Below are 27,574 nucleotides of genomic sequence, written 5' to 3' on the forward strand. Positions count from 1 at the left end.
AACAGATATCTGCCTTCAAGAAGCCAAGAGAATTCCAAAAAGATGAATCTAAAGAGATCTACACCAAGACACATAATTTAACTGTCAAAAGCAAAAGACTAGGAGATAATCTTAAAAGCAGCAAGAGAAAAACAACTTGTTAAGTAAAAAGAACCCCCATAGGACTATCAGCAAATTTGTCAACAGAGACCTCAGTTAAAAGTGTGGGAAGAAAAATACCGCCAAACAGGAGGCCTCTCCCTGGCAAACCTGCCCTGAACTGGAGAGAGAAACGTTTGTTTTCCAGGTAGCGGAACGCCGAGGGAGTGCATCACCACTGAAGTGGCCTAGTGAAGAAATGTTGGAGGGAGTTCTTCAAGTTGAAATAGAAGAACACAACTGGTAACCTGACAACATGCGAAAGTATGGAAGTCATGGGTGCAGGTAAACATTTAATTAGACTCAGAATATCTAATGTTGCAGTGGTGGTGGGTGAGTCACTTATAACTGTAGCATCAAGGTTGAAAGACAAAGTATCAAGTATCACCACACTATAATAATATACTCATGGATACACGTCGTAAAAAGATGCAAATTGTGACGTGAAGATGTGGGGGTGGGGGAGGTTGGGTGTGCGTTCACAGCTGAGTTAGCAGCTTAAAATAGACCATTGTGAATAAAAGGTGTTTTCTGTTTCCTGGGACTCACAAAGAAAAGGCCTATAGTAGATACACAGAAGATAAAGAGAAGGACATCTAAGCACACCAGCCATAAAATCATCCAAACAGACAGAGTGCAGGAGCGTAAGGAAAAGGCAAAGGAATACAAACGGCCACGGGGCGACCGAGGAGGCGGCCCGGCAGGTCTGCTGCTGCGAACCCGCTTTCGTGGGCAGGGGCTAACTTCTTCACCCGGAAACCACCGAGCGACGAGAGGGATGGAAAATAAGGTCCAGCTGGATGTTGCCTCCAGGAGACTCACCTCAGCTTTAAGGACAGAGGGTGACAAAGTGAAGGGGTGGAAAAAGGTATTTCATGCAAATAGAACTTTTTTTAAAAAGCAGAGGTAGCTACAGTTATATTGGACAAGATCGATTTTGAGTCACTGTTACAAGAGACAGAGGAGGTCGTTACATATTAACAAAGGGGCCAGTTTGTCAAGAGAATATAACAATTGTAAACAAGGAGCACTTAAATCTATAGAGCAAAAATTAACGTGTCTGAAAGGGAAGTAAGCAGCGATACCATAGTCACAGGAGATTTCAATACGCTATTTTTCACCGTGGGTACATTGCCCAGACAGAAATCAGTACGGAAAGTTAGACTGAAACTGCACGTTCCATCGGACGCAGCTCAGGGACAGGCTCAGAGCCCTCCGCCCACGGCAGGCAGCAGAGAGTGCGTCCTTCTCCGTGTGCGTGGGACGTTCTCCCCAGTGGGTCGTCCACTGGGCCATTAAACAATTCTGGATAAATGTAAGATGCCCTAAGTCACGTCAAGCCATCTTTTCCAGCTACAAGAAGCAGAGGGAAGTGATAGATGCATACATTAACACAAAAGGAAGATCTCAAACAAACAACCTGATTTTACACCTCAAGGAGCTTTATACCTCAAGGAACATGAAAAAGCAGAACAAAGTAAACCCAAAGTTAGTAGAAGGAAGGAAATAGCAAAGACCAGAGCAGACACAAATGAAATAGAAACTGAAAAGGTAATAGAAAATACCGATGCATCTAAGAGGTGTTTTTTGAAACACTAAACAAAACAGCAAATTTTTATCCAAACTTACCAAAAAAAAAAAAAAAAAAAAAAAAAGGGAGAGGGGACTATAGAAATAACCTCAGAAATAAAACAGCTGTTACAACTGATGTTACAGAATATTACAGATATTACAGAGATACAAAGGATCATGAGAGACTGCTATGAACAATCATACACCAAAAACCTGGACAATCTAGAAAAAAATAGTTAAATCCTAAAACATAACACCCGACCCAGACTGACCTGTGAAAAACAGAGTGTTTGAACAGATCAATTACTAGTAAGGAGATTAAATCATTAATCAAGAACCTCGATGCCAACCCTCTTAAACCCTTCCAAAACCGAAAGAGGAAGAAACGCTTCCAAACTCATTCTAGGATGCCAGCAACACCCTGGTACCAAAGCCAGACAGAGACATTGTTACAAACAGAGAAAAGGACAGCCGGCCACCCAGGACGAAGACAGATACAAACATTCCCAACAAACAGTCACACAGTAGCAGACCTGACTGCACGTGGAGTGGATCCTGCACCTCGAACAGGCGGGAGTTAGTTATTTTGGGGGTGCAGGGATGGCGTGACACCTGCGAATGAATCGATGCGATGCACCCCATTGGCCAAATGAAGACTCAAACCCATGTTACCCCTCCACAGAGGCAGAAGAAGAATTTGGGACAGTTGGACCTTCGTTGATGATGAACGCTCCCAAGGATGTCTTGCTGATGAGGGCTGATGAGGAGAACATGGCTCTTGAAATCACGATAAGACAGTTACTGCTGCTTCCTTCTGAGCGGGACGCTTCTTTCGCCGTCGCTCATTTTTTCAGCCGTGGCAGATGCTGCTGGAAGCTGACTTACAAGCTCGAGGCGTGAAAGGCGACTGTGTAGCTTCTGGGAAGGAATATGCATACTCAGCACAATTCTTACCACTTTTGCGGGGCGGGAAGGGGACAAAGTGCATACAGGGCGTGTGGGTACAGCAGATGAGGGCTCAGCGCCACCTTACCAGGCGTTCCGACTGCAGCCTCCGTACTTTTACCCTCGTGCAAAAGGTCACAGTTGGGGTGCGTTCTAATTATAGAGACTCAAGCTCCCATTGGAACGCTGCCCCCCCGCCCCCCGCTGCAGCCCCCAGCAGGTGTACCCGTGAGCCAGGCGTCCCTCCACGTGGGGGTGTGTGAGATTCCTGAAAGCCTGGTGTCTGGTGAGCTGTGTGGACTTGGGGAGTGGGGTGGGGGGTGGCAGTGTGGCCGGCTGGGCTGTCGCTCCCTTGGTCCGGGTGGGGCGGTGACGCCGACCCTCTCCGAAGGTGCTGGTCTGTTCCGTTGATGGGACCCGGCCAGACTTGACCTCGGTAGGAGAAGTCAGGGCCACAGTGCAGGGTGCCGGGCCGGGGCCATGGGGCATCCTTGTGCCCTGGCGCCCTGCTGGCCTGGACTCTGGGCCTGACGGCCGCACTTCCAGTGGGGCAGCTGGCGTCCAGTGCCCAGTGAGACAGCAGCCAGCTGACCACCCAGGAGCCGAGCAAAGAGGTCCTCTGAGCGTCTTCGAGGACCATTCTGGGGACACGAGTGGGGAGGTCACTTGTAACAGCGAGTTCAGTTCTGGCATGGAGGGCGGCTTCCTTTTATTGCCCCCTGACCTTCAGTAAGAGCTCGTTCAGGATCCGGCCCTGACCCTGCTGTGGGGACACAGATGAGGGCTCATCCCAGGCCCGAGGGGGCGTGAACGGGGGCCCTCGGTCGAGGCCAGAACTGGAGTGGCAGCAAATCTACCGCACCCTCCAGCCCAGACCTCCCTGGGCCAGCTTGCCTCTTCTTGTACCCACTGAGAGCCGACACGCTTTCAGGTCCTGTCGTGAGTTGTTGGGAGTAAGATAGTCCCACTCATTGCTTCCAATTCCCAAGGAGCCAGCACAGACTGGGGCCTTCGGAGTGGGGAAGAACTTCCACCTTCTCGGCGACAGAGCCACGTTGGTGGCGGGCAGTGGGACGTCTGGGGCCTGTGCCTTGACCGGGGGCATCCTTTCCCTGAGCTCAGGTGACCGGGCCCTTCCTGATGGTGGAAAGTCACGGATTGCGGACTGATGGGGACTCAGGGTCCCCTCCCGGCCTCATGGAATCAGTAGGGCATCAAACGTCGTGTGAGACCCACACCCAGGGTCGTGCCGGACAGCAGCACCCGGGCAGTCGCTGGCCTTACTGACGCCGCCGGTGCCTGACGTCACTCTTGGGGGGCCCGGCCACGCCTCTGCTTTCCCGTTAGGTGCCCGATTCTGAGGCCAAGCTCTGCTCTTAATTCCTCCGAAGCACCTCTAACACATCTGTCTGGTGCGTGTGGCAGCGTTCTCCTTAAGGGCTGAGGAACCTGAAGTCCTGGCCCCATCACAGAAAAGGCAGGATCACCTGGAATCAGGCGTCAGAATGTCTGCCCCTGGCTCCGTGTCCCCTCATCACACAGGGCAGTGCCTCCTGGAGCGCAGCCCAGACCGGCCCCGGGTCTCTGTTTGCTGCCCGAGAGCACCTGGCAGCAAGCTGTCCTCATCCAAGGGACAGACAAGCCCGTGACTCCCCGGGGGCACGGACCACCCAGGAATCCACAGCCGTCTCATGTCGTCTCGCCTGGGAGCCCGGTGGCCCTGGTCGCCAAGGGTGCTGCTGCCTAAGCACCAGCCTGCTTGGTGACGGTCAGCCTGTCCCAGTGCATTCCGCACGAGAACAGTAAGTTACGGGGAAAAAAAAAGTGTTGCTTTTATAGCTGACAAGATTCAATAATTAATTGCTCTGCAAACTGGCAGGGGCAAAACACCATGGGAATGTTTTGGGTGTTAGAAACCATCGTTGATTTTGAGAGGAAGCAAGGGTTTGAGCAGCAGTTGAATTGTGCTCGGCACCCAGCAGCCCCACTGAGGCATGTCCCCGGGAGCCGATGTCACAGACACGGCCGTAGGTCGGGCAGGGTGCCGGTCTGAACCCCGAGGGGGCCAGGCCGCGGCTGCTTTCCGACGGCTCTGTCTCTTGGCCGCAGTGGAGAGAAGACAAGTGTCACTTTGTCTCACATTCTCCCGCCCACTGGCCCTCTCTCGGTCTTACTCAGCTGACGACGGGAGAGCTCTGGTTGAATTCTGCCTCCCTCCTCCTCCGCTCTGGCACCCACACAGCCCTCGGTGTCTAGAGGAGACAGCAGACAATGGCGGCCGCTGCTCCCTCCTCAAAGTCCCAGTGGCTCACCTGGCTTTCCCGGCAGCGACAGGTTTCTCTAGCCTCTGCCCTGGACAGTGGCTCGTTCCTGCTCCTGTCCTGTCAGAGCTCTGGCGCCTCTGTCCCCTCTCCGCTCCTGGCTGGAGACCTGCTTTCTGACTGTGCCGTGGGCAGGAGCCCCCCCGAGGGCACCCACGGAGGCCCTGGCTGCGGCCTGCCCGCCTGCACCTGCGGGACAGCCACCTTCCCCGACCCAGCTGGGCCCTAGGGGGTCCCTCCCACGGCCAGGGGATGTCTCATTTCTTAACAACGTAGCTTGTTGATTCCAGTATCGTCTGTAGCTACCGCCTGTTTCTCTTCCCCTTACACAACCCCCCTGAAGTAAATGTTTATGTTCTCTCCTATCTTCAGTCTTCCAGCCAGGTTTGTTTTTTTCTTTCCTACACCACTCAACAGAAACTGGGTCAAGGCTCCAATGATTTGCATGCTGCTCACTCGAACGGTCAATTTTTTCTAGCTTTGTGTTGCTTGGCCTGCCAGCAACATGGAGCGGCTGCTCCTTCTCTTCCTGAAACACTTCTGCACATGGCCCGCAGGCCTCAGCCCCTGGACCTCTTGTCCACCCACACCCGCCCCCTTGGTGGGGTCGTCCACTCACAAGCAGACAACCCCTAAGCCTAGATCTGCAGCCCAGTGCTCCCCCCGCTGGACCCCACGGCCACACAAGCAGCTGTGTCCCCATCTCGCCCCCGGCATCGTGCAGATCACAGGGGTGTCAGACTCCGGGGGCCACATGAGCCTCGCGGTGGCCTTCAAAGGGCCAAATATAACTTTAGGACTGTGTAAACGTAACTGCTCCTTAATAGTTAAGCGAGAGCTCGGCGCTGCCGCCGGGTAGAAACAAGGTGCCGGGCCGGATAAAACAAGGTGGAGGCTGGATTTGGCCCACAGGCCTTGTGTTGCCACCTGTGGTGTAGAAGGTGCGCCTGCCTTCTCAGGTCTCTAAGCAGCTTCCCGACACCCTCCCCACGCCCCACCGGCCTCTTCTGCCCTAGCGCCCACATCTCTACTGAGCTCCTTCTGTCCCTTGTTCAGTCAAACTCCTTGGAGTCACTGTTTCGTGCCTCTGTTTCCCTATCCCCATCCGGCCTGCCAGCCAGTTCTGTTCAACCCCGGGAGAGACCCAGCACATCCTACCAGGACGGCCTCCCAGCGCCACCTGGATTCCTCCTAATCTGCTTGAGCACGGCCACCAGAGTCACCTCCTTAACGTGGCAGTGCGATGACGTCACTCAAGCCTCCCTCTGGCTTCCATTGCCCCTGAGGAGGGGGAGAGTTGCGTGGACGGCAAGGCCTCACACCCGGCCCCCGTCACCCCTGTGACCTCACCCCCTGTCGCCCCCCCCCCCCCAGGGCTCACTGCAGCCACTCTGGCCTGGGGACCCACCCTGAGACGTCCCTCCTCTGGAGGCACTCGTGGCTCACTCCCACCGCAGGGCGCTGCCGGTGTGGCGCCACGTTGTGCAACCTTCCCTGTTCACTCGGCTTAAAATCACCTCAGCTGTCCCCCTCCGCCCGCCCTGAGTGATGTTTCCGCTCGGCGCTGATGGTTGTCTGCCACACGCGGTATCTGTTTATTCATCCCATTTGTGGTCCAGCTTCCTGGAGTGCAGACCCCCGGAGCCAGGTCTTCCATCTCTCTCCTTCACTCCTGGGGCCCTCTTGCCTAGCAGAGTGTCCAGCACACAGTAGGTGCTCAGCCAGGGTTGGCTGCAGGAACCGGTGCGTGGCCGCGTGGCAGGAAGGCCCGAGGGAGACCCTGGTCTCACTTTTGCACCCGGACACGCTGGTTCAGACACTCCTGGCCAGATTAATCCACTCCTTTGAGTGCCACCCTCTTCCCGCCTGTAAAATATTTCACCAGGATTGTTCGTCGGGGCTAAGTGAGGAGACAAAGATGGAAAGTGCTTTGTAGTTGGCCTCGCACGGTGCTCAGTGACTTACAACCCTGAGGCCGCCCACCGCCGAGTCGCCCCCAGTCCTCACCCTGCACGGCCTGGGGCTCCGCAGTAAGGGCTGGTCTGGGACTTTTCTTGGGGGCATTTGCAGTGTGACTCATGCTCACTTCAGACTTCGGTCCCCTCACGTTACGGGGCTCTTCCCAAAATGCACGTGCACAGTTTCCTGGGCGCTGTGGGAAGCCAGGTTTCCGCCGCCCCGCGTGGGGGCAGCCCGTGCTGGGGGGGCTGCCGAATGGGCAGCACGATGCCATTGGGGTGGCGTGTCTCCTCCGCAGCGGGTTCTGGGGCCTTTGGGGTGATCCCAGACCTCCAGTGTTTGTTCTCGGCTCCTCATACGTTTCCCTGTGAAAACACAAGCCAGGTAGTGTTTCAGGCTTTTTATCCTTTCAAAGAACAGACAGGTGGGGAGTGGATTGTTACATATACGGAGCTTTTATGGAGCTTTTCAGAGAACTTCATCATCATTCTAATTAATCTGGGATTTCCAAGAAGACAGAATCAAAAAATATTCCACCGACGAATAATTCTGAAACACACACAAAAAATTTGCATCTAAAATTGAAATTATCAAGTGACCTAGTTACATAAGCTTGCCTTCCTTCCTTCCACCTCTGTATCACCTTTCTGTGAGCCGAAGTAGGTGCTGGGAGAATTGAATTTGTGGTGAGTCAGTTCGCCACGCGGCCCGGCGCGTGGGCGCACGCAGCACCAAGACGTGCGCGTGGGGCTGGCTGGGCCACGGGGAAGAGAAATCTGAAGACGTCAGAACCTGAAGTTCGTCAGGAGGAAGGCTGGGTGGCTGCTCGCCTCGGTGGACCGAGAAAACGGTGAGGTTTTGTTTGGTCTTGGGATTTAGAGAACGCTGCGTCTCTGTTGGCTGCGTCGCCGCTTTATGCTTCAGAGGCAAGAACATGGCAGACTGTGTGTGGCCGAGTTGGACGCCAGCTGACACACACTGGCTGTGACCACGTTAGCCACAGATGGGGAGGGAGCAGGGATGCCCACCGCCGTGGCGCCTGGGGGGGGGGGGGGCTAGGTGCACTCGGGTCTCGAGACCTCAGCCTGCGGTCCCCCGGCGCTCTGTCGGAAGGCCCGGGTGGGTGCGAGGGACGCATTAGAGGGACAGCGGCCCCTGTCTGTGGGCACCTTTGCAGGGCTGGGGTGCAGATGTTTCTGACTGCAGAGCGGCGCCTTTTCTGTCCCTCTAAGACACTGGACACGCCCTTCGAGTCGCTCGTGACGGAGCCCGGCTGGCTGGCCCTTGTGAGAGACCTGCAGCCCCCTTTGAAAGGGCGTCACTGTAGGTGGCTCAGCGGCAAAGAAGAGGCGCGGGTTCTACGCACCAGAGCCAAGCGCGGTCTGCGGAGCGAGCTGTTACGTGTGCTCCGTGGACTGCACCTGTGAGGCAGAGTGAGGGGCTCTGGTGGGGCTCAGCGTGCATGAGCCTGAGAGAGGTGACCGGCTGTGTGAGGGGACAGGAGTGGCCGAGGTGAGCAGGGCAGGGCAGGAGCAGGTCCCATGGGGGACCCAGATGTCATGGCTTCGCAACCCGGCACAACGCACAGTGCTGTGATTCGTGGGAAGGAGCTGCAGTGATAACACCGTCTCCCAAGTGAAAGTGTTAATCAGGTGGTGATTAGTTTCACTGTGCTGTGGGTTAATGCACTCACGCCGCTTAAGATACTGTTTGCATTATACGAGGCTGCGGGCACCTATTTTAGTCTTGCATGTGCCTTCTCTGAGTCAGTGTGCGAACCCGAACCCCAGCCTCCCTCGCCGGACGGCCTCTTCTCTGTCGTACAAAGCCTGCCAGACAAACAGAGAAAGAGGAAACGAGCAGAAACGGAGAGCCTGCGGCCAAAATAGCCGCCTCAAGCCCCTGCCCAGGCCCTCGTGAGTCTCTCCCAGGGGAGGCCTCAGGTACACAGACAGGTGCACTGATTCCTGTTTTAGGTGCAGGTCTGATTGGCGGCCCGCTGAGTTTCCCAGCGCAGGGCGGGACTGTCCTGGAAGGGGTGGGGCAGGAAGGGCGAGCACTGGAGTCAGGCTCCCAGCGCCAGCCGGGGCTGCTGCTCTCGGAGGATGGGGCACGGACCCCGAAGAACAGGAAGGGCAGCTCAGGGTGCTTCGCCTGGGGCCACTGAATGCAGCAGTGAGCTGTGCCTGGTGTCCAAACCACCTCTGGGTGCAGAGGAGGGGGCTCCACGGGCCGGAGGCAGGGCTGGGCAATGGCAGGTCAGCCAGGAGACCAGCCTGAGTGGGGATTTCATCGGTCAGGGCGCACATTTTACACATTTAAAACTGTACACGATCCACCTCGGATGCAAGTGAATCCGGAGCCCGTTTCTCCAAGAACGAGGCTGGTTGGAGGTCGCCATGCGCCTGTGACGTGCGCTCAGCGTCCAGGGCAGGGGCCGGGCATGCGGTCCCACGTCAGAGAGGGTCGGGGTATAGAACACACCCCTCTCTCTTCGTCACACTTTTCTGTCGTGGGGAGACAGCGAGGAGTGGGGTGCAGGCGGCAAGAGGAAACCGAACGAGAAGGCAGGACGGCTTGAAGGCAGGAAGAGGGTATGGGACGCAGGAGGGAGAGACGCAAAGACAACTGACAGAGGCTGGGGGCGGGGACCACCACCACGCCTGAGGAGGGGCCAGGCCGACACTGTGACTGTGACCCTGGGCTCAGTGGCATCTCAACTAGCATGTGGACGGACGCAGAGCCAGGTTGCCCATAGCTGGGGGAACAGGGTCCCTGAGCACTGGGGGAGCCAACCCCTCGGGCCCCGCTGAGGGTCCGTTCAGCACCTCCCCCCCCACCCCCCCCACCCCCCCGCATGGAGTTCGGCACCTCGGAGCCCCGTGCTCACCTCTCCTACTCGCCACGCCCAAGCCTCTGCTGTTCTTGGGGGCAAGTGGTGGACGAGCTTACAGGGTTAGAAATGACATGCATTTAGCTGAGGCCTTCTAGATCCTTCTGCCCAAGCAGTCTCCCACGCAGGGTCTCAGTCTGCACCCCAGGCCCACTCAGTCCAAACCTGCACCTCACCCTAGAAGAGGTGATTTGCACGCAGAGGGTGCACAGAAAACCTCGAACCAAAGGGGGTCAATGCTCCCACGGGGTGCTCCTGCTGCTGTGTTCTTTCCACATGAACGGGGCCCCAGGGGATGGCAGGCCCCTTTCCTTCCCAAACTGTCCTAGCAGCCGCCTCCATGAGCATGGGGAAGGGGCCCCTGAGGCACCCATGGCAGCCCTCACAGCGTTATAACATCACCCCGCTCCCTTCTGTGGCACCTTTGCAAACAGCATGGCCGCTCCCGTTAGGCAGAACGAAAGCGAAGGCACTGAATCTGGGTCACGGAGGGGCGTGATGAATCAGGGAGGCCCCGGGCCCTCTGCCCGGCCACCTCTGTGCTTCCCGCATGGCGAGGCGGTGGCGTCTTCACGGGAGTGCAGGCGGAGGCCTCGCCTCTTATCTGTGGGTTTCCCTATCGCGACATCGTTCAGCTGGAGGTCCCAACACTAAAGGATGTGTGGCTTTCAGATTTCTTTCTGGCAGATGAACAGATATTTTCACAGATCTAAAAACCAGCCTCGTGTAAGTCCTTAAATGAAGGCACAGTGGAGTAAGTCTGCCTCCTTGGGTCTCGAACGAGCCGTTTCAGAGTCTGCGACACAGTAGGAGTGGCCGCACGTCCCCTCCCACATGTGCTTCTGAAATGGTGGCTGCCACTCGGGCGCCCCGACGACATCCTCTGTCTGATCCGCGACGGAGCCCTCACCTCCCTGTTCTGAGGTGGCCAGAGGCCCAGCGCCCAGCTGACTCGCTCCGGGGCCCCTCGAGCTCTGGATTCGGCAGAAGGGGTGGAAGGGGGCCTGTCACCGCGCTCCATCTGTCCTGGTGAGATCAGTCACGTCCTCGATGAGGAGCCTGGGGTACTTTCTAGTCGGAGCAAAGTCACTTCTGCTGGGTGTTTGTTTTAGGTCTGCCTGGGGCTCTTTTACTGATGGTGGCGATACCAGGGCTCCAGCTTCCCGAGCTCCGCGGGGCTGTGCCCACTTCCCACCCCTACCCACCCCCCATCGGCCTCGAAGCAAACAGCCGGCTCTCCGGCTCTCCGACTGGAAACCGCTGCCCCCGAGGCAGTGGCTCTGGGAGCCCTCAGAGAAGGGTCGCGGGAGCTGCCGAGATGGCGTCGTCTTCCCGGCAGTGAACATTAGCGAGCCTGTTGTGCGTCTTTCCGCTGCCCTTAGAAGCCCTACCGCCACACGTGCGAGGCCGCCCTGTTGTGGAGCCCACAGAGAGCCCAACAGCCTTTCTCTCGGCCCTGCCGCCCCAGGCCACCGCCCCTTCGTTTTGACGCGTCCCTTCCCAGGCCACATGTGAGCATGGCTTCGCCAGTTCCCTCCCTGCGGTTCTAAATTTTGGTAAGAACAAGGCCATGTCTGGCACATGTGGTCAGGATGAGACATGTCCATTTGGGACCTCAAGTGGCATTTTGGAAGGGACCGCGGTTTTCATGAGGCCCACCCAACATTTTGACGGGCTTTCTCTCCTCCACGTCGGAGATCCCAAGCGTGGGCGCAGGAAGGCAGGTTGGCCCAATCAAATCCGCCTCTGGGACAGTCGCCACGACTGCCACCGGCTCTGGCCCTCTAGTTCTGGGTGAGGCGTTAGGGAGGGGCAGTTCCCCACTCTCCTCGTGTCACTCGAAGGCCATTCAGGTCACTTTCTCAGGCTGCCTTCCTCGGCCCCAAACCCTCTGGGTCACCCTGGCATCCTGGAGTTGAGCTCAGCCAGCCCCAGCTCTCCAGTCTGGCTTTCTGTTTCTGCCACCTCCACCATCATCACCACCATCACCACCATCACCACCATCACCACCATCACAACCATCACCATCATCACCACCACCGCCATCACCACCACCACCGCCATCACCACCACTACCACCACCACCACCACCACCACCACCACCACCACCACCACCACCCTCCCATCAGCTGTGCCTGTGTGCCAACCACCGTGGGAGCGATGCAGTGCATGTGTCTCTAATCATCGCACGGATCCTTTACAAATCTCTAACCTTTGCTTTTATCCATCTGAGGAGACAGACACCAGACATGAACTTGATAAAAGACCCGTCTGTGGCTGCCGTGGACCTGAAGTCACGTCAGGTGTCTCCAGTCACACAGCACCCCAGGCTCCTCACAGCCTGTGCGCCTGCAGTGAGACTCACTTCCTTCCCCTTTGGTCAGTCTCTACAACTTCTCTGGGTACAAACATGGTAGAAGCCTAGAAATAAGTTTCCAGCCCTGATTTCTCTGTTTTGGTCGAGATGGAAAATTTGGCAACATTTTCATTTCTCCCTCATCTTGGTCTTTACTGATTTTGCAGAAAGTCTCCCAAACGCCATTTCCTCTTCACGTTTATCCCAGAAAGGTGTGACCTTTGGGACCAGACGGTGTGGCGTTGAGCCCTGGCTCCTCAGGCTACGAGTGGATGGATTTGAGGAAGTCGCTTTATCTCCGAGTTTCAGGTTGAGGGTGCTGACACCGTCTGGGCTTGGCGTGAGGGTCAGTGAGACAGACTAAGGGAAATGTCAGGTGTCAGCCTCAGGCACCCGGAAGCCTGTCACTGGCACCATCATCAGCCGGCGATCCTGCCTCTGCCCCCGCCTCAGGCACGCCTGTCCCCCATGTCTCTTCTCCTTGTCCGTCCTGTGCACCAGCTCCCCGTCGTGGTACAGCTCATGGTCCCGCATGCAGCCCCACCCTCCACAGTGCTGGTGCCCCCTGTTCCTGCTGTTTGCCCCCCCCTGCCAGATTTCCCGGCTGAACTCCACCCTTCCTCCTTCCCCAGTGCCACTCAGGCAGGGGCTGGGGGCACTCCCTGCCTCCTCGTTGCGCCTCACGCTCCCACTGCCGTGTCCTTGGTGACGGATCACACACCACCGGGCGTGGCTGGTGCTGCAGGCTGCGTGGCCGTGTGTGCACCTACCTCTACCTTCTGACTGCGTGGGTTCCTTGAAGGCAGAACAGGAGCGGACCGCTGAGGTGTCTGTGTGTGGCACTGAACATGCGGCCACCACCTGAAATATTCATTTCCGACAGGCAAAGCAGGCTGGATTTCACTTTGAAACCCAGAAGGAATATCGGGATCCAGAACACTCCAGGCTCCACGCAGGCCAGGGGACCCAGAGGGGCAGCTTCGGGGTGCCAGGGCAGGAGGCAGGCCCAGGGTGGGGCCGGAAGCCAGTCAGAGTCCCAAGTCCCTGCAGGCTCCCTTCCCGTCTGTGGGCAGAGCAGAAGCAGGGGTGGGGGTGTCTGCTGGGAGGCTTGTCCCCCTGCTGCTCCCTACTCCACTCCTGAGAGGTGGCCCCCCACCGGTGGCCGTCGACACTGTTTATGGCTCTCAGGGCCCTGTGGCTGCAACACTTTGGGTATTTCCCTGAGACTTGATTCACGGCCACACGCTATTGGATCGTGAATACCTCTGTGTTCTTAAAAAAATTGTTTTTAAATTACTTGCTCCTAAGTATGAAGCCCCGAGTGAGTCAGCTGCTCTTTCAGCTTTCGTCATATGTAGTGACAGGGCACGCGTCAGGTTGCCCCTGCTTGTTAGGGGCCTGTGTGTGGTTTTAGTTGAGATGTAATTGACACATGGCACTGTGTCGGGTTCAGGCGGACGACAGAGTGAGTTGCTATTTGCAGATATTGCGGCATGGCGGCCACAATAAGTCCAGTTGACATCTGTCACCACACAGTCACAATCATATTAGCTCATGTTTATCAAGAGCCACTCCAGAAGTACGGGGCGTGGCCCAGCCCGGTTACCCCTCGACGCTCGGAGGCTGGAGCGGCGCCTCTGCCACCCCGGGGGCCAGCTGTGCACCTACTCAGCTGCAACCACAGCACTCGGGGGTCTTCTCTCAGCACGTCCACCTCTCCCCAGCCAGCTGGTGAGGGACGGCCAGGTACTGGGTGGGGTCGTCTGAGCCATCCGTCTGGAGGGCCTGGTGGGGCTCGTCCACACTGCTGCTGGCTCGCCTGGCACTGCAGGGAGTCACATGATCGTTTTGTAACCTACAGGATATAGATGGTTAACCATCTGCATTTGGGCAAATAGGCGTTACTTTTAAGTAGGAAGTGGTAATTCAGCAATTTGCTTTTGTCCCATTCTCGATTCTCACTGACTTTTCTTAATGACCTCTGGAACTCTTGTCCTCAGAGTCCCGCCGGTGTCCTGGGAGCCCGGAGCATCACCATTCTCTGTGGGTCCGGGCATGGCTTCAGGTAAGCATGGCTCGCCGCCTTCCCTCCTTTCAAAATGTCTCAGCATCTTTGGTCCCCTCACCTGAGAACCTTTAGACATGGGACTGCTTCATGCAGAGATTCCAGAGCAGGAGTGGGTGGACTGGGCCCGCTCAAAGATGCACGCATTTTCCAGCGTGGTTCTTCTCATTTTGGTAACAGTGCTGTCAACTGACCCCGAAATGGCCCGGGACAGTGAGAGTGTTTATTCTCACCACTTCTCCCTAGAGCCTGGGGGGTGGGGGTTCGGGCATCACCTCTGGAGAGAAAGGTGATTCTTTGTTTAACCCAGGACACAAGGAGAGTTTGAGAAGCTGAGAGCTGAGCTAAGAATGTTTTGGAGGCAATGCAGAAAGTGATTTATGCAAAGCAAGGCTGGGAGCCGGTGTGTGGAATGGCGGGGGGTCTGTGGGAAGGAGCTGGTAAGGAAAACCAAGAGGAATCGATCAGGTGGACGTTTTTATGAAACTCAGTGCAACACGGAAAAGCTCTGATCGCAGATGCAAACACCATGGTGATGAAGTCGGGCTCTTGTGGCCAAGAAAGACTCATAATGATGGGGCAGAAAATAGATATCGGAGACGTCGGCTGTGAAGAGACAGAAGCAGAGTCTGAATTAAAGTGACTCTGAAACTGGTTAAAGACATACTTTCTGTAAATAAAAAAGAAAATGTAAGGGCTGGCTTCCCAAGAAGCAAAAGGAACCAAAAATAAGAGAAAAAAAACCCACCAACCTATATACAAATCACTGGAAAAAACCTTCTCACTTCTTTGTTAACGGCCCTGGCTCAAAAGCAGAAGGAAGCCAGCCAGGAGTTTCAGCCTCACCGACGTTCCTCTAAAGCAGCCTGAAGTGCGCGGTGCCAGGCGCCTCAGAGGAATCGAGCAAGTGTGCGCTCACGGAACGCACACCGGCACGGCGTGTGAGGTTCTGGTCTCCGCAAGCGGGTTGAAAAGAACCACCTTACTTAAGGCCCTGTGGCAGTTTTGCGGCCCCGTGGGAAGGCCCTCTGGAGACAAATGCATGAGGAGGGTGGGAGCCCGGCCGTCTGGGTGAGCTGCAGCCCTCCTGTCTGTGAAGGGGGCATGCTGCTGCCCGGGAGGCTTTGTGAGGTGCAGGCGATGGAAACCAGTGGTCCCGGTGCCCAGGAAGTGCCTGGCGGTTACCGCCCAGCACACATGGGGACCGTCCACCACACAGGGGGGCCCCACGCGCCCACAGGCATACAGGCATGCACACACAAGTACACACACACACACCTGTGCAACCACACAAAGCACACGTGTACATGTGCACACATGTTCAAACACGGGGGCATGCACGTGCACCCATGCACCCACACACAGCACATGCATGTACATGTGTGCATGGAGGCATGTTGGCACACATAACACACACACTCTTGTTTTTGTGTCTTGCCTTGCAGGCATCACTGTTTAGGAAATCCAATTTGATTTAATTTTAACAAACAACTTGTGACTACATCTGTTTAAATTAAAATTTTAACAGTTTTCTTTGCTGGTGGTACTTAATAACTAACGTTATTAAAGATGTCTTTGCTATATTTAATTGTCTTGGGTAAGGCTGCCCTCAGCCACACGACCAACACTTGGGGTTGGCCTGCCCAGCCACCTCCCCTGCTCTGGACGTCCGCCCCTTCACCCGGCCCCACCAGGGCGCTGACCACCAACTGCCCCCCCCCACAAGGGTCTATCGTCCGTTAACAGACACCAGCTAAGACACTTGCTGCTACAGACTTCGAGTGCCTCCCTCCTGTCCCTGGTCATGCATGCGACCCGTGACTCCCAGAGCCCCCAAGTCCAAGGGGTTTCGCTGAAGCAGAGGCCAGGAAGCCGGGGGCGGGGCTGGTGTGGCTGGGAGGGCGGAGCGCGCCGGCGTCCCCTCAGCGGCACCGTGCGGGCTCTCGCTCTGACTTCAGGGCTCATTGTTCTCGCTTTGAATGAATTCATCATTGTGCTGTTCCTGAGACATTGTCTACCTAACAAAAGTGATACTGGAAACCCACATTATTTTATTGCAAAATGCAGTCTTTTTAAATACTACGTTTGAAGTGTTGCTCTAATAAGGTCACTGCGAAGTTTTTATCAAAGCAACATCCTTCTCACGCATGGCACCAAAATCAAAATGCCACTGCTGACGGGCGGGAGCTGTCCTTGTCCCCACCTGCGCACATTTGGTCCTCAGGGCTCTAGACGTGCGCTTGCCATCGAGACGGTGCCATATTTACAGCGTTTGCCACCTTAAATGCAACAGTGAAACGAGGGGTCAGCTTATCATTCCGTGCCTCTGAACGGGAAGCAAAGCCGCCCTGAGTCGCATCTCTCAGTAAAAGTTGCTTCTGTGTGTGTCTGAGATGAGAAGATCATCGACCAAGAGGTGGCTGGGGGACCGCCGACTCTTTGCTGCGTTTCTGAGCGACTGGCTATGGTCCCCAAGAGAGACTGGCCGAGGGGCCCGCATGCCGCCTGAGAGCAGGTGATCCCTGTGCCCCAGGCGCGCCCGGCCATGCCGGCAGGGTCAGCACCGTGGAGGTGGAGCTGGTGGGTGAGCCGTGTGCATCTGGCACCTGTGCCTGTCCTTTCCATGGATGGGTTAATGAGTATCCCCTCGAGGTGCTTTGTCCCCAGTGTCTCGGGAGACACCGTGGGTGAGGCAGTTTGGGGCACTCCTGGAGCAGAGTTCTGGGGGCCGTTGACCCCGGCTGCGATCCCACCCTAGAGGAGGCCGCAGTCAGCGGTTCCCAACCTTCCTTACCCAGAAGCACCCTCTCCCCCCTTGCTCCCGCCCGAGCCTCCCCTTCCCCAAGGACTCACGTGTAATTGCTGGGCTGTCCCCGTGTCTAGTCATTTGGAGCCGGGTCCCCTGTGATGCACCAGTCCTGCACAGAGACACGCACCCCGGCCCCGGGGACATGCGCAGGACCACCCCTCCACCGGCCCTCAGGCCGTGCGATGCAGGCACGCACCAAACGCACACAGGGACACACCCCTCGCTGGAGGAGCCCTGAACTGTCCCACACAGCTCGCTCAGTAACAGCGGGTCCGGTTGCAGAAGGACGGCGCCAGGCGCCATGAGAAAATGTTGTTCTCCAAGGCTCCCTGCTTCTGTCACCTGGACGCACAGCTGGGAGGGGGCTGGGAGCTTGGGTCTGGCGGCCCCCATGGATTGTGGCCAGCAGCCCACCACGTCCAGGCTTCTGTGTGATGAGCAGCCTGGGCGCAGGGGGCACACGGCCAGGTCGCCTCCTCGCCACCCTGTAAATGCAGTTAGAGTGTTTCTCAGGAGGGCTGGTCCAGAGTCCTTATTCCCACTGTCCCCAGCAGGCAGGGGCATGTCCCGGCCTGCCGCTCACCCTCCCCTCCACGGAGTCTGACTCGGCCAGTCGGAGCTGCCTTGTTCCCACCCCCTGTCCCTCTGGGACTTGCCCCCCTGGGCTTGGCAGGGAGCTGGCGGTCCTGCAGGGCAGCCCGCGCCCTTCGTGGCAAGGTGTCCAGGTGGTCTGCCCACTGAGGGGCTGATTCTGTCTCTGCAGCCTGCACCGGCGTCTTCCTGCCCTTGAGGGGTGGGGGCGGAAGCCCAGATGCTCTTTCAAACGACAGCAAGTGGTTGACAGCCTCATTCGTAACTGGCCCGTCACTTTTTAAAGCCGAACGCTCCAGTTCTAGATGCTTGTTTCCATCCCCATCGGCCCAGCCGCCTTGGCTTCGGCCGATTCCACCGACTCCAGCCGCCGCCTTTTCAGTCACTGGGAACCACTGCATCGTCTGACCCGAGCAGGGTGGACAAGCTGTCTCTTGCCTCATTCTGAACGCTAAGGGGTTTTTTTTGTAGTCTCTTATTTTATTTTTTGATTCAATCTTTATTGTATTTTTTCCCATTTCCATTTAGTTGCCGTACCCCCCTCCCCCAGCACCCCCCACGATGTTGTCCATGTCCACGAGTTTTAGTGGTTCGTTCAGTTTCCTACTGATGCCGTAAGAAATCGCCACTGATTCAGCAGCTCAAACAACCCAAATGTAGCGCCTGACGGCTCTGCAGGTCAGAAGCCCAATCGCGGTCTCGCCGCAGCCTGACGCCCAGGAGCTGGCAGGCTGGGCTCCTCGTGGGGCTTCTGAAAGAGGCTGAGGCCCTTGCCGGGGCAGGCTGTTGTCACAGTTCAGCTTTTTGTGGTTGGGAGGACTGAGATTCCTGTCTGCGTGCAGGCCGTCAGCAGAGGGCTTGTCCCAGCTTCTCCCAGAAGCCTCTGCATTGCGTAACCTGTGGTGATGAAGCTGCGGCAGCCGGCAGACGCCCTCTTGCACTTTGTATCTCCCGCCCCCCTCCCTCCTCCACCCCCTCCCTCCCTCGCCTCAGCCAGGAAGGAGTCTCCATTTGGGAGCTCACACCCACCTCAGGCCCACCTGGAGGACCCGGGGCCCTGCCCCTCTCTGGGTGGGTCCCCTCAGTCCCGTCAGCAGGGCACCTGTTGCCCCATAGAGGCACCTGTCCCAGGTCCCAGGGGCTGGCCAGGGTTTGCGGACCTCTGGCGCGCACGGCACGGGCGTCTGCTGTCACGCAGCAAAGTCTCTCGTCTCTTACTGAGTGCTGACGAGCCTCTGCAAATTTCCGCTGCTGCTGACCTTTCCATTTGCATCTGTAAGTGGGCCCTTCAAGCCCGCAGGCGGGATCTTCGGTTCCGACTAAACGTTGCCACACTGCGTCTCCCGTGTTTGGCTCCGCTCAGGGTTTTGCCCGTTGATTCTCTCATCCAACATCGTAATGACACTTCGACGCTGCTTGTCGCGTTCAGACCTGGTGAGCTTGCCTCCCCTATTTTTGTCTCCGATGTCGATAAAGTCAACGGGCAGCACATGGTGGAAGACAGGGAGACCCCAGTTAGGGTCTTGCGCTGGGCAGCCACGAGGGGTGGTACCACGTGGGCGGACCTCAAACCACAAGTAAATGTCCAACTGTGCTTTTACCTGGCCCCTGCGTCCCCGTCCGCATTTCAGGAGGAACCACAGACTTGCAATGTCTGCACTGCCCCCCTCCCCCATCTGCAGTCTGCACGGGAACACGGTCACACGTCACGGCCACCATGACAACCACGGCTAGGAGCCGACGAGAGAGACGGTCAGGAAATGCTCACTGGCTGAGAGTGCCCCGTCCTCCCTGGTCTCCTGTCACTCCTGCGTGGCAGGCTCCAGCGCCTGCCTTGAACTCGCCTTGAATCGATGACAGGGGGCCTCTCCCGCACACAGACCCCAAATGGCTCTCCGCTGGTGGGTTTGGGAGGTTCTTACGCAGGTCCGTTCTCTGGGACTCTGCAGGCGCCAGCTGCTGGGGCCGGGCACCCTGAGTTCCAGGGTCTCCTCCGGTACCACGCGGGCCCTAGGGGATGCCCCAGGGGCCAGGGAGGGTTAAGGAGTCCTGTGTGGGACTAACGCCCAGGCAACTAGGGATAGTGAGTCTTTGGCACAGCAACAACCAACACCTGACTCAAGCGGCAGAGCGCTAGAGAAGACGGTCGGAAAAAAGCCAGGGGGACAGAACGGCCTGCCTAGATCCAGCGTCATTTCTTTCCCCATCAGAGGCCGCAGAGCCCTCCCCACCTGGGACAGCTCGGAAGGCTTTGTCCTGCGCGCTCGCTGACGCCCACGGGTCCTCTGCTGGAGAAACGGGACTCAGGGAGGCTCACCTGTTCGGGACCAGCTGAGCTGGCTGGGCCGAATGTGAGGCGGTGGCTGCAGAGACGGCCTGGCGAGAACGGGGGGGGGGGGGGGGGGGGCGGAGGGAGCGTGTGCAGGCAGGGCCGTGAGGGCCCTGAAAGCGAGATGGGCCAGACCCCGGTTCAAGGGGCTTCACAGCTGGCGACCTGTTGGTCCCCTGGAAGTGGACAGATGACAGGGTGCGTCACCTCCTCTCCTCAACCCCCGGCAGATAATGTGCCCCTTACTCTCAGTTCATCAGAGAAGGAACAGAAGTATCTATGTTTTTAATCCTCGCCTGAGAATGTTTATGGATTTCAGAGAGAGAGGAAGGGGGAGAGAGAGAGAGAGAGATGGAGGGAGGGAGGGAGGGAGGGAAACATCGATCTGTTGCCTCCTGCACTCGCCCAATCAATCGGAGACTGAACGAGCACCCTAGCAAATGCCCTGACCGGGGACGACGCCCCAACCCACTGAACCACCCAGCCAGGGCCAGAAACATCCACTTTAAAACGTCTCCATGTCCCCACCGCCACAGCTCCGCTAACAGAAGCAGCCTGTCTGCCCGAGAGCTGATGGCCGCTGCTCCAGGCCCGAGGCGATGGAGCCGCACAGCAGGTGCACGGGCTTCCTCACGGCTCGTGGTGGCACCGCGGCACCAGCCTGACTTCCCCGAAACAGCTCACAGGAGCTTTGTGGTGAAGTGGTGGTCTCGGTGGCTGAATCACTTCCAGGAACATCAAGTGACTGGCAGCCGCATAACGTGACCGTGGCCTGGCGCTGGGAGTGCCGGCTCTGAGCCATAGCCTCCCTATTTCGTCATTGTCCCTGTTTGTATGTTGTTTGTGCCCCTCTGGTCCCACCACCACCCCTAAGCAATGGGGAACCGACACCCCGGCTGAGGGGTGGTGTCTCACGATCATTCGGCCGTCCTGATCAAAACTAAGCGTAAATGAGAGGAAATTAAACTGGACACCATTCAGAGCAAAGGCGTGCGTCTCTGAGCCTCCGCCAGCTGCTCCTGCTGACCAAACAAAGCCTTTCCCGACCCTGAACTTCCCCTCCCCAGGGCCCAGGCCCTTGTTTTCCTGTGTGCCCCATGGCAATGGTGGCAGCACTCGGGTGTCTGGTGGGTCCCTGACAGCGTCCTGCCACCAGAGCTTGTGGCGGATTGGTCTTGGCACCCTCGGGGCCGCGCTCGGGGGCAGCTCCTAGAAGAGTGTGGAACGGAGTTAGGTCTGAGGTCAGAAAACGTGACGTGTCACACGCAGTGGGGCTGAAGTGGTCTCCCTTCAGAGGGGTGTTCAGCTGGGTGCCGTTCGCTGGCCAACTGCCCCACCTTGGACGGCAGCCCCACACCCATCAGTGGGGACCCCGCCTCCGTGTGCTGTGAATGTCACCTGTGCCAGCCCCACCGCCCACCTCGTGAAGGAACACTACAGGCCCCTCCCCTTGGCGTCGGGTCCAATGTAGCCCCTTCTCGCGGTCCCCAAGGTGGTCCTGGGCCCCCCATTTCATGCCTTCCCCGCCCGCCGCTGTCCCACCCCTTCCCACTGTCTGCCTCTGCCCCTCCCCAGGCCCGCACGGGCCCCTCGCTCGGACCTGTCACACCCGCCGTCCGTGTGTTCGTGTGGAACCGTGGCCGTTGTTTCTTAATAAACTTCATGGACGTGTAATTTACATGGGGGAAGTGTCGCCGGTTTGAAACACAGGCACCCGAGGGTTGGTTCCGGCCCCTCCAACAACGCAGCGCGTCACACACGTTTTTGCTTCCCGGCGCGTGTGCAAGCCACATTTCCCCGACTCTGTCGTCCATGAGGTGGGCGGCAGCTCATCTGGAAAAGCTGCGTCTCTCCATCAAGTGCCTTGCTGCTGACCAGCTGACCCTCACCTGAGCCTGCGGGAAGAGTGGGGCCAATAGACGCGTTCGACACGCAGGGCTGCCACAGACCTTCAACCTGTGGGAGACGCACTGTCTGCCAAGAGCCCCAAGATGAGGGGACAGACACGCATCGCCGTCCCAGCCCCGAGGGGGCCACCTCCGTCAGCGCCACTGTCTGCTCGTCCCCGCCTGACCAGGGCAGCCACAGATGTGACTTCCACCACGGTTGTCTCGCCTGTCCTAGAACTTCATGTGCCCGCAGTAACTCGGCACCTGGTGTCGTCCGCCTCGACTCTCTACCCAGCAAGCGTGTCCGTTTCACTGCTGAGCCGCGTCCCGTCCACTCTGTGGACAGGGAGCCCCTCACTCGCCCGCGCACCAGCCGACGGGCCTGCGCAGTCTGGGGCCGTCCAGAGTGACCCTCTGTGGGCCTCCAAGTGTGAGCCTTCCGTCTTCACTCCTCGCGGGTGAGCGTGTGGGCGTCCGGGGTTGGTCCATAGACTAGGTGCACGTGTAGCATGTGAGGACCTGCCGCGCTGCTCCCTGAGGGTGAGGGGGTCTGCGCTCCCACCACTGAGGGACCAGAGCTCCGAGGGCCCACAGCTTCACACGTACACACCTGTCTTGTCATCCTTTTTTTTTTTTTTTAAAGATTTTATTTATTTATTTCCAGAGAGAGGGGAAGGGAGGGAGAATGAGAGGGAGAAAAACATCAGTGTGCGAGAAATACATGGATCGGTTGCTTCTGGCACATGCTCCCCTAACTGGGACCTGGCCAGCAACCCAGGCGTGTGCCCTGACTGGGAATCGAACCAGTGACCTTTCATTCATAGGACGGCACTCAATCCACTGAGCCACCCCAGCCAGGGCTTGTCGCCTCTTCAATTTTAGCCCTTTGTGGGGGCGGGAACGGGCAGGAACGGAGGCGGGAATCTGATGTTAATCCCAGTCAGTCTACTTTTTATTTGACACATTGGGTATTTCATGTGTAGAATCTTTATTTGGATCTTTTTATATCTTTTCATTCCTTCTTCATGATGCTTATTCTTTCTTCTACCTTCTTGAACATATGAAGAGTATTTACAATATTTTTAAATTACTTTATTGTTGTTCCATTACAGTTGTATGAGTTTTCTCCCCACCCCCACCCCAGCCAAACCCACCTCCCTCCTCTGCTTCCCCCCCCACCCTTGGTTTTGTCCATGTGTCCTTTGTAGTAGTTCCTGAAAACCCTTCCCCCACCCCCCGTCCCTTTCCCCTCCCCTCTGACTATTGTTAGATTGTTCTTAATTTCAACGTCTCTGGTTATATTTTGTTTGCATTTTTCTTTTGTTGATTATGTTCTAGTTAAAGGTGAAATCATACGGTATTTGTCCCTCACCGTCTGGCTTATCTCATGTAGCATAATGCTCTCCAGTTCCATGCATGCTGCCGAGAAGAGTAGGAGCTCCTTCTTTCTCTCTGCTGCATAGAATTCCATTGTTTACACTATTTTCATAATAGCTGCTTGAGCTTTTTCTCTGCTCATTCTATTACCTCTGTCATTTTCCTGTTTCTTCATATACACCATGGGCCGCGTTTCCCTGTTCCTCTACACGCTGGTCCTCGCTGGGCTGCGCTGCTGTCACCGCACACCGCAGTCCCCGAGCTGACACACAGGCCTCTGCCCTCGAAGTTCTCTGGGCGCAGATGCGAGGTCTGGGCACCGCAGCTCTTCTGTCTGCGGCGGGCGCTTCCTGCTGTGCAGCGTTCTCGCTGCGAGCCCATGTAGCGGAGAGCAGAGAGCGAGGCCACAAGCTCCTGTGTCTCTTCTCTCTGATGTGAGGGCCCTGACCCCGTTCGGGAGGGGCGTGCCATCACCGTGGGGGTTGGGCGCCCGCGAATGAATTTGGGAAGACAGACCCTCAGGCTGCGGCCATCTAGCCGTTTCTGTCTGTGTCCCTGACGTCACGAATTTGACATTATTGAGGGCGGGATTTTGCTGTTTCTTCAAACAATCTGGGCTCTGTTCTGGAATGTAGTTACAGGAGTGGAGTCAAATGGACCCTTCCAGCTACTCTCTCAGCTTTGCTGGGGCAGGTCCAGAGCCACCCGTCCCTTAGGGTCATGGTCACCCCCTGGCTCCTGACGGGGTACCCTTCGGAGGACGCTGCCCGGTGCCCGTGACACGGGAGGGGCGACATTCTGCCTGTGGGACAGACCCGTGTCCAGCCTGGGAGGGCCTGGGGGTTTTCCTGCTGCTGCTTTCTGGTGGCTCTCTGTCCAGCTATGTGCTGCTTCCTCTCCTCTCGGGGACCCCTCCCTGCAGGCCTCCCACATTTTCTGAGTGTGGCCCCTCCTCTCATCTCTCGATCTGCACCCTGGCTTCCCAGGAAATCTGACCCTGCCCCTCAGCTCAGCGGGACTGCCGCTCTCTGCTCAGGTAATCCCCCTGCTCTCGGCTTGGAAACTGCTTCCCGTGTGAGCTGGCGGCTTCGCTGGGCTGGGAATGGTGCCCAGCTCACCTTCTGTGCCCCTGCAGGGGCTGTAGTTCTGCGATGTCCACGGCCCAGTGCCTGTCTGCACATTGTCCCTGAATGTATCGCACAGGCCTCTCTGGCTGTCTGGTCTCGGCTAATCCATCGCGGCTGGAAGCACAGGCCTTGCCGTCATAGTTTGATGGACGACGTGTTCGAGCTGCTCCTCTGATCGCTGTGTGTCTCCTCTTACGCCTTCTCAATGCGGAGTCCAGGCGTGCTCGCCTGCGCGCTCTCGAGCACCTGGTTAGAAGTGGCAAGTGTGGCGGTGGCCCTCCCTCCCCCAGCCTCACATTTGGAGCTGTGTGGAGCCGCAGCCCAGGCTCGCTCACCGGCGACAGACGGCACCAATCTGCACTGTGGAAGCGACAGAGTGACAGTCACACAGCAGCAGTGTGGTCCGAAAACCCTTCAGGGGCTGTCTGTGGGACACCGACGTCCTCCTCAAATGACGGGGGGCCACACCGGCCAGCCGGGGCGGCTGGCCAGGCACCTGTGGCAGGTGACGGGCAGTCTCACCTTCTTTGCCAGTGCACCTGGCCCCTGAGTTTCTGGAGTTTCTCCCTCCTCTTCACCGCCCCGGCCAGCTGGCAAGGGGCAGGTTAGAGGAAGAGCAGAGTCGGGGAGCAGGAAGCCAGTCATGGGGATGTTGGGGCGGTTTTGTGCGGGGGCGGGGGGGTGGGTATGTGACGGAGGGTAAAGCAGGATGGAAACACCAAGTGAAGACAACCAGCGAGTGTGGAAAGGGCGACAAAACCCCTCCCGACTGAGTTGGTTTCCAGCAATCGATTTCAGAGTCCCTCGCTCTCGGAACCCACCACGCCCTCCCCTCAGGCCCTGCTGAGGTTCCAGAGCTGGGCCAGCACGGCGCCCTCCTGGCACCCTGGTACACTGCCTGCTCAGTGAAGCTTCTGTAGCAGTCGAGTCGGCAGGCACGCGATGCTCGGTATTCCTTTGCAGCCGCAGTGGTCCTGGTCACCTGCGCGGTGTCCCCCTGCCCATCCCTGCTGCTGTTCCCCGAGGACCCCAAGCGGGTCTGTCCGCGCGGCCTCTCCTAATCACGCTGGCCGTTGCCTTCTCCCCTGCACTCTGGCTTTTGAGGTTATGCTGCGTCTGCCTGGCAGATAAGTGGGTGTAAGTAGAGTGTACATGGGACATACCTGTAGCTTTAAAAATATGTATATTCCTCCTGCCTTTCAGGCCAGAGTGTCTGATTTGGTTTATCTGGAGAATAACCCGCACACGCAAACTTAAAAAAGACCTGGCAACGTTCTCACAGGCCCGCCCGGTGGAATCTACACTGAGACATTTGCAGGCTCGGCCTGTAAGTCAGAGACATTTTGGACCCGTGTTCACCTCCACACACCCCGTTCAGGGGACTCCCGTACAATGTGCTTCAGCTGAACTTTGCATGAAGCTCTTCGGGCAGATCCCAGTCTGCGGCTGGGCAGATATCACCCTGCTCATGCCGTAGGCCCGGCGTCGGCACATCGCGGCGCACGGCCAGCACGCCTGGACGAGCCTGTTCGCTGGTGTCCAGGTGTGCCTTCACGTCGTCGGGACAGGGACGGTGGGGCCCGCAGAGCCTAAAAGCTATGCCGTCCGGCCCTGCCCCGCAGGAATGTACCGACTCTGCTGTGGGCGTTTCCCTGCACTGGCACCCCGAGTCTCTGGCTCTCCCAGAACTAGGGTTTAACCACACCGCACCTGGTTTCCTTTCCTGCTTAGGCTCACCTGTCTCCTGTTAGCTCCGCTGGCAGGCGGAGGGTGGAAGTCCTCTCCCTTCTGCGTCAGGCCCAGTCCCGACCCGGATCCCCACCCGGATCCCCGCCTGGAAGCACGATGACAGTGGTGAGTCCCCACCCGGTACGGGCGGGGCGGGTGAGTTCGGCCGATTGTGGCTGCTTGGAACTGGTGCTACGGCTCACTCTGCCTTTGCTCATTCCTCAGGAACCAGAGGTTTACAACGACTACCTGTACGGGGACGAGGGCAACGGCACCACTGAGGACTACCCACTGGAGGGTCAGAGTGAAGACTTCCTGTGCTCGCTGGAGGAGGTCAGGGAGTTCTCCAGGCTGTTCGTGCCGGTCGCTTACTCCTTGATATGCGTTTTTGGCCTCCTGGGCAACGTTCTGGTGGTGATCACCTTCGCTTTCTACAAGAAGGCCAAGTCCATGACTGACGTGTACCTCTTGAACATGGCCGTCGCCGACATCCTCTCTGTCCTCACTCTCCCGTTCTTGGCAGCCACTCACGCCACCAAGCAGTGGCTGTTCAGCAACGCCATGTGCAAGCTGGTGAAGGGCATCCATGACGTCAACTTCTACTGCGGGATGCTGCTGCTGGCCTGCATCAGCCTGGACCGCTACGTCGCCATCGTCCAGGCCACCAAGTCCTTCCGCCTGCGGTCCCGGACGCTGGTGCACCACCGCGGGATCTGCCTGGCCGTGTGGGCCCTGTCGGTGCTCATCTCCGTCTCCACGTTCGTCTTCTACCAGAAGTACAGCGTGCAGGGCGGCCTGCAGGACAGATACGTGTGCCAGCCCCGGTACGTCGGCCTCTCCGAGCCCCTGCACTGGAAGCTGCTGATGCTGGGGCTGCAGCTCCTCTTCGGCTTCTTTGTCCCGCTGGTGTTCATGATGTTCTGCTACCTGTTCATCATCAGAACCCTGCTGCACGCCCAGAACTCCAAACGGCACCGGGCCATCCGCGTGGTGCTCACGGTTGTGCTGGTCTTCCTGGTCTGCCAGGTCCCCCATAACCTGGTGCTGTTGGTGACGGCGGCCAACCTGGGCAGAATGAACCGGTCCTGCCAGGGGGAGAAGCTGCTCGGCTACGCCCGGCAGGGCACCGAGGCCCTGGCTTTCCTGCGCTGCTGCCTGAACCCCGTGCTGTACGCATTCATCGGCCAGAAGTTCAGAAACTACTTCCTGAAGATCATGAAGGACCTGCTGTGTGTGCGGCGCAGTCCGAAGCCTCCGGGCTTCTCCTGCTCCAAGCTGCACTCGGAGACCTTCGTCTCCAGGCAGAACAGCGAGACCGCGGACAACGACAACGCCTCGTCCTTCACCATGTGACGTCCCCCAGTGCCACGTGGACACGTGCTCAGATGCACGCGGTGTCCAGATGCACGGGAACGTGGACGAGGAGCAAAGGCTAGTGGTTCCTCCCCATGGGCCCCGGACTGTGGGAGCCCCGG

General features: G+C 57.8%; 1 protein-coding gene across 4 annotated transcripts; it reads left to right on the plus strand.

Annotated features, from left to right (window-relative positions):
• The first annotated feature begins 1,806 nt into the window (after positions 1-1,806).
• Positions 1,807-27,574, plus strand: CCR6 (C-C motif chemokine receptor 6). Of its 4 annotated transcripts, none has more exons than XM_053914371.1 (6): positions 1,807-2,941; positions 3,778-4,457; positions 7,596-7,785; positions 14,185-14,249; positions 26,103-26,225; positions 26,325-27,574. In XM_053914371.1, exons 5-6 carry the CDS (start codon positions 26,217-26,219, stop codon positions 27,450-27,452), a joined length of 1,137 nt encoding a protein of 378 aa, XP_053770346.1. In that variant the 5' UTR covers positions 1,807-2,941; positions 3,778-4,457; positions 7,596-7,785; positions 14,185-14,249; positions 26,103-26,216; the 3' UTR covers positions 27,453-27,574. The 4 variants fall into 4 exon arrangements, with proteins under 4 accessions (XP_053770346.1, XP_053770347.1, XP_053770348.1 ...); XM_053914372.1 differs by having other exon boundaries at positions 4,081-4,457; XM_053914373.1 differs by lacking the exon at positions 3,778-4,457 and having other exon boundaries at positions 7,590-7,785.

The sequence above is a fragment of the Desmodus rotundus genome, chromosome 11 (assembly GCF_022682495.2).
Source record: "Desmodus rotundus isolate HL8 chromosome 11, HLdesRot8A.1, whole genome shotgun sequence".
Classification (NCBI taxonomy): domain Eukaryota; kingdom Metazoa; phylum Chordata; class Mammalia; order Chiroptera; family Phyllostomidae; genus Desmodus; species Desmodus rotundus.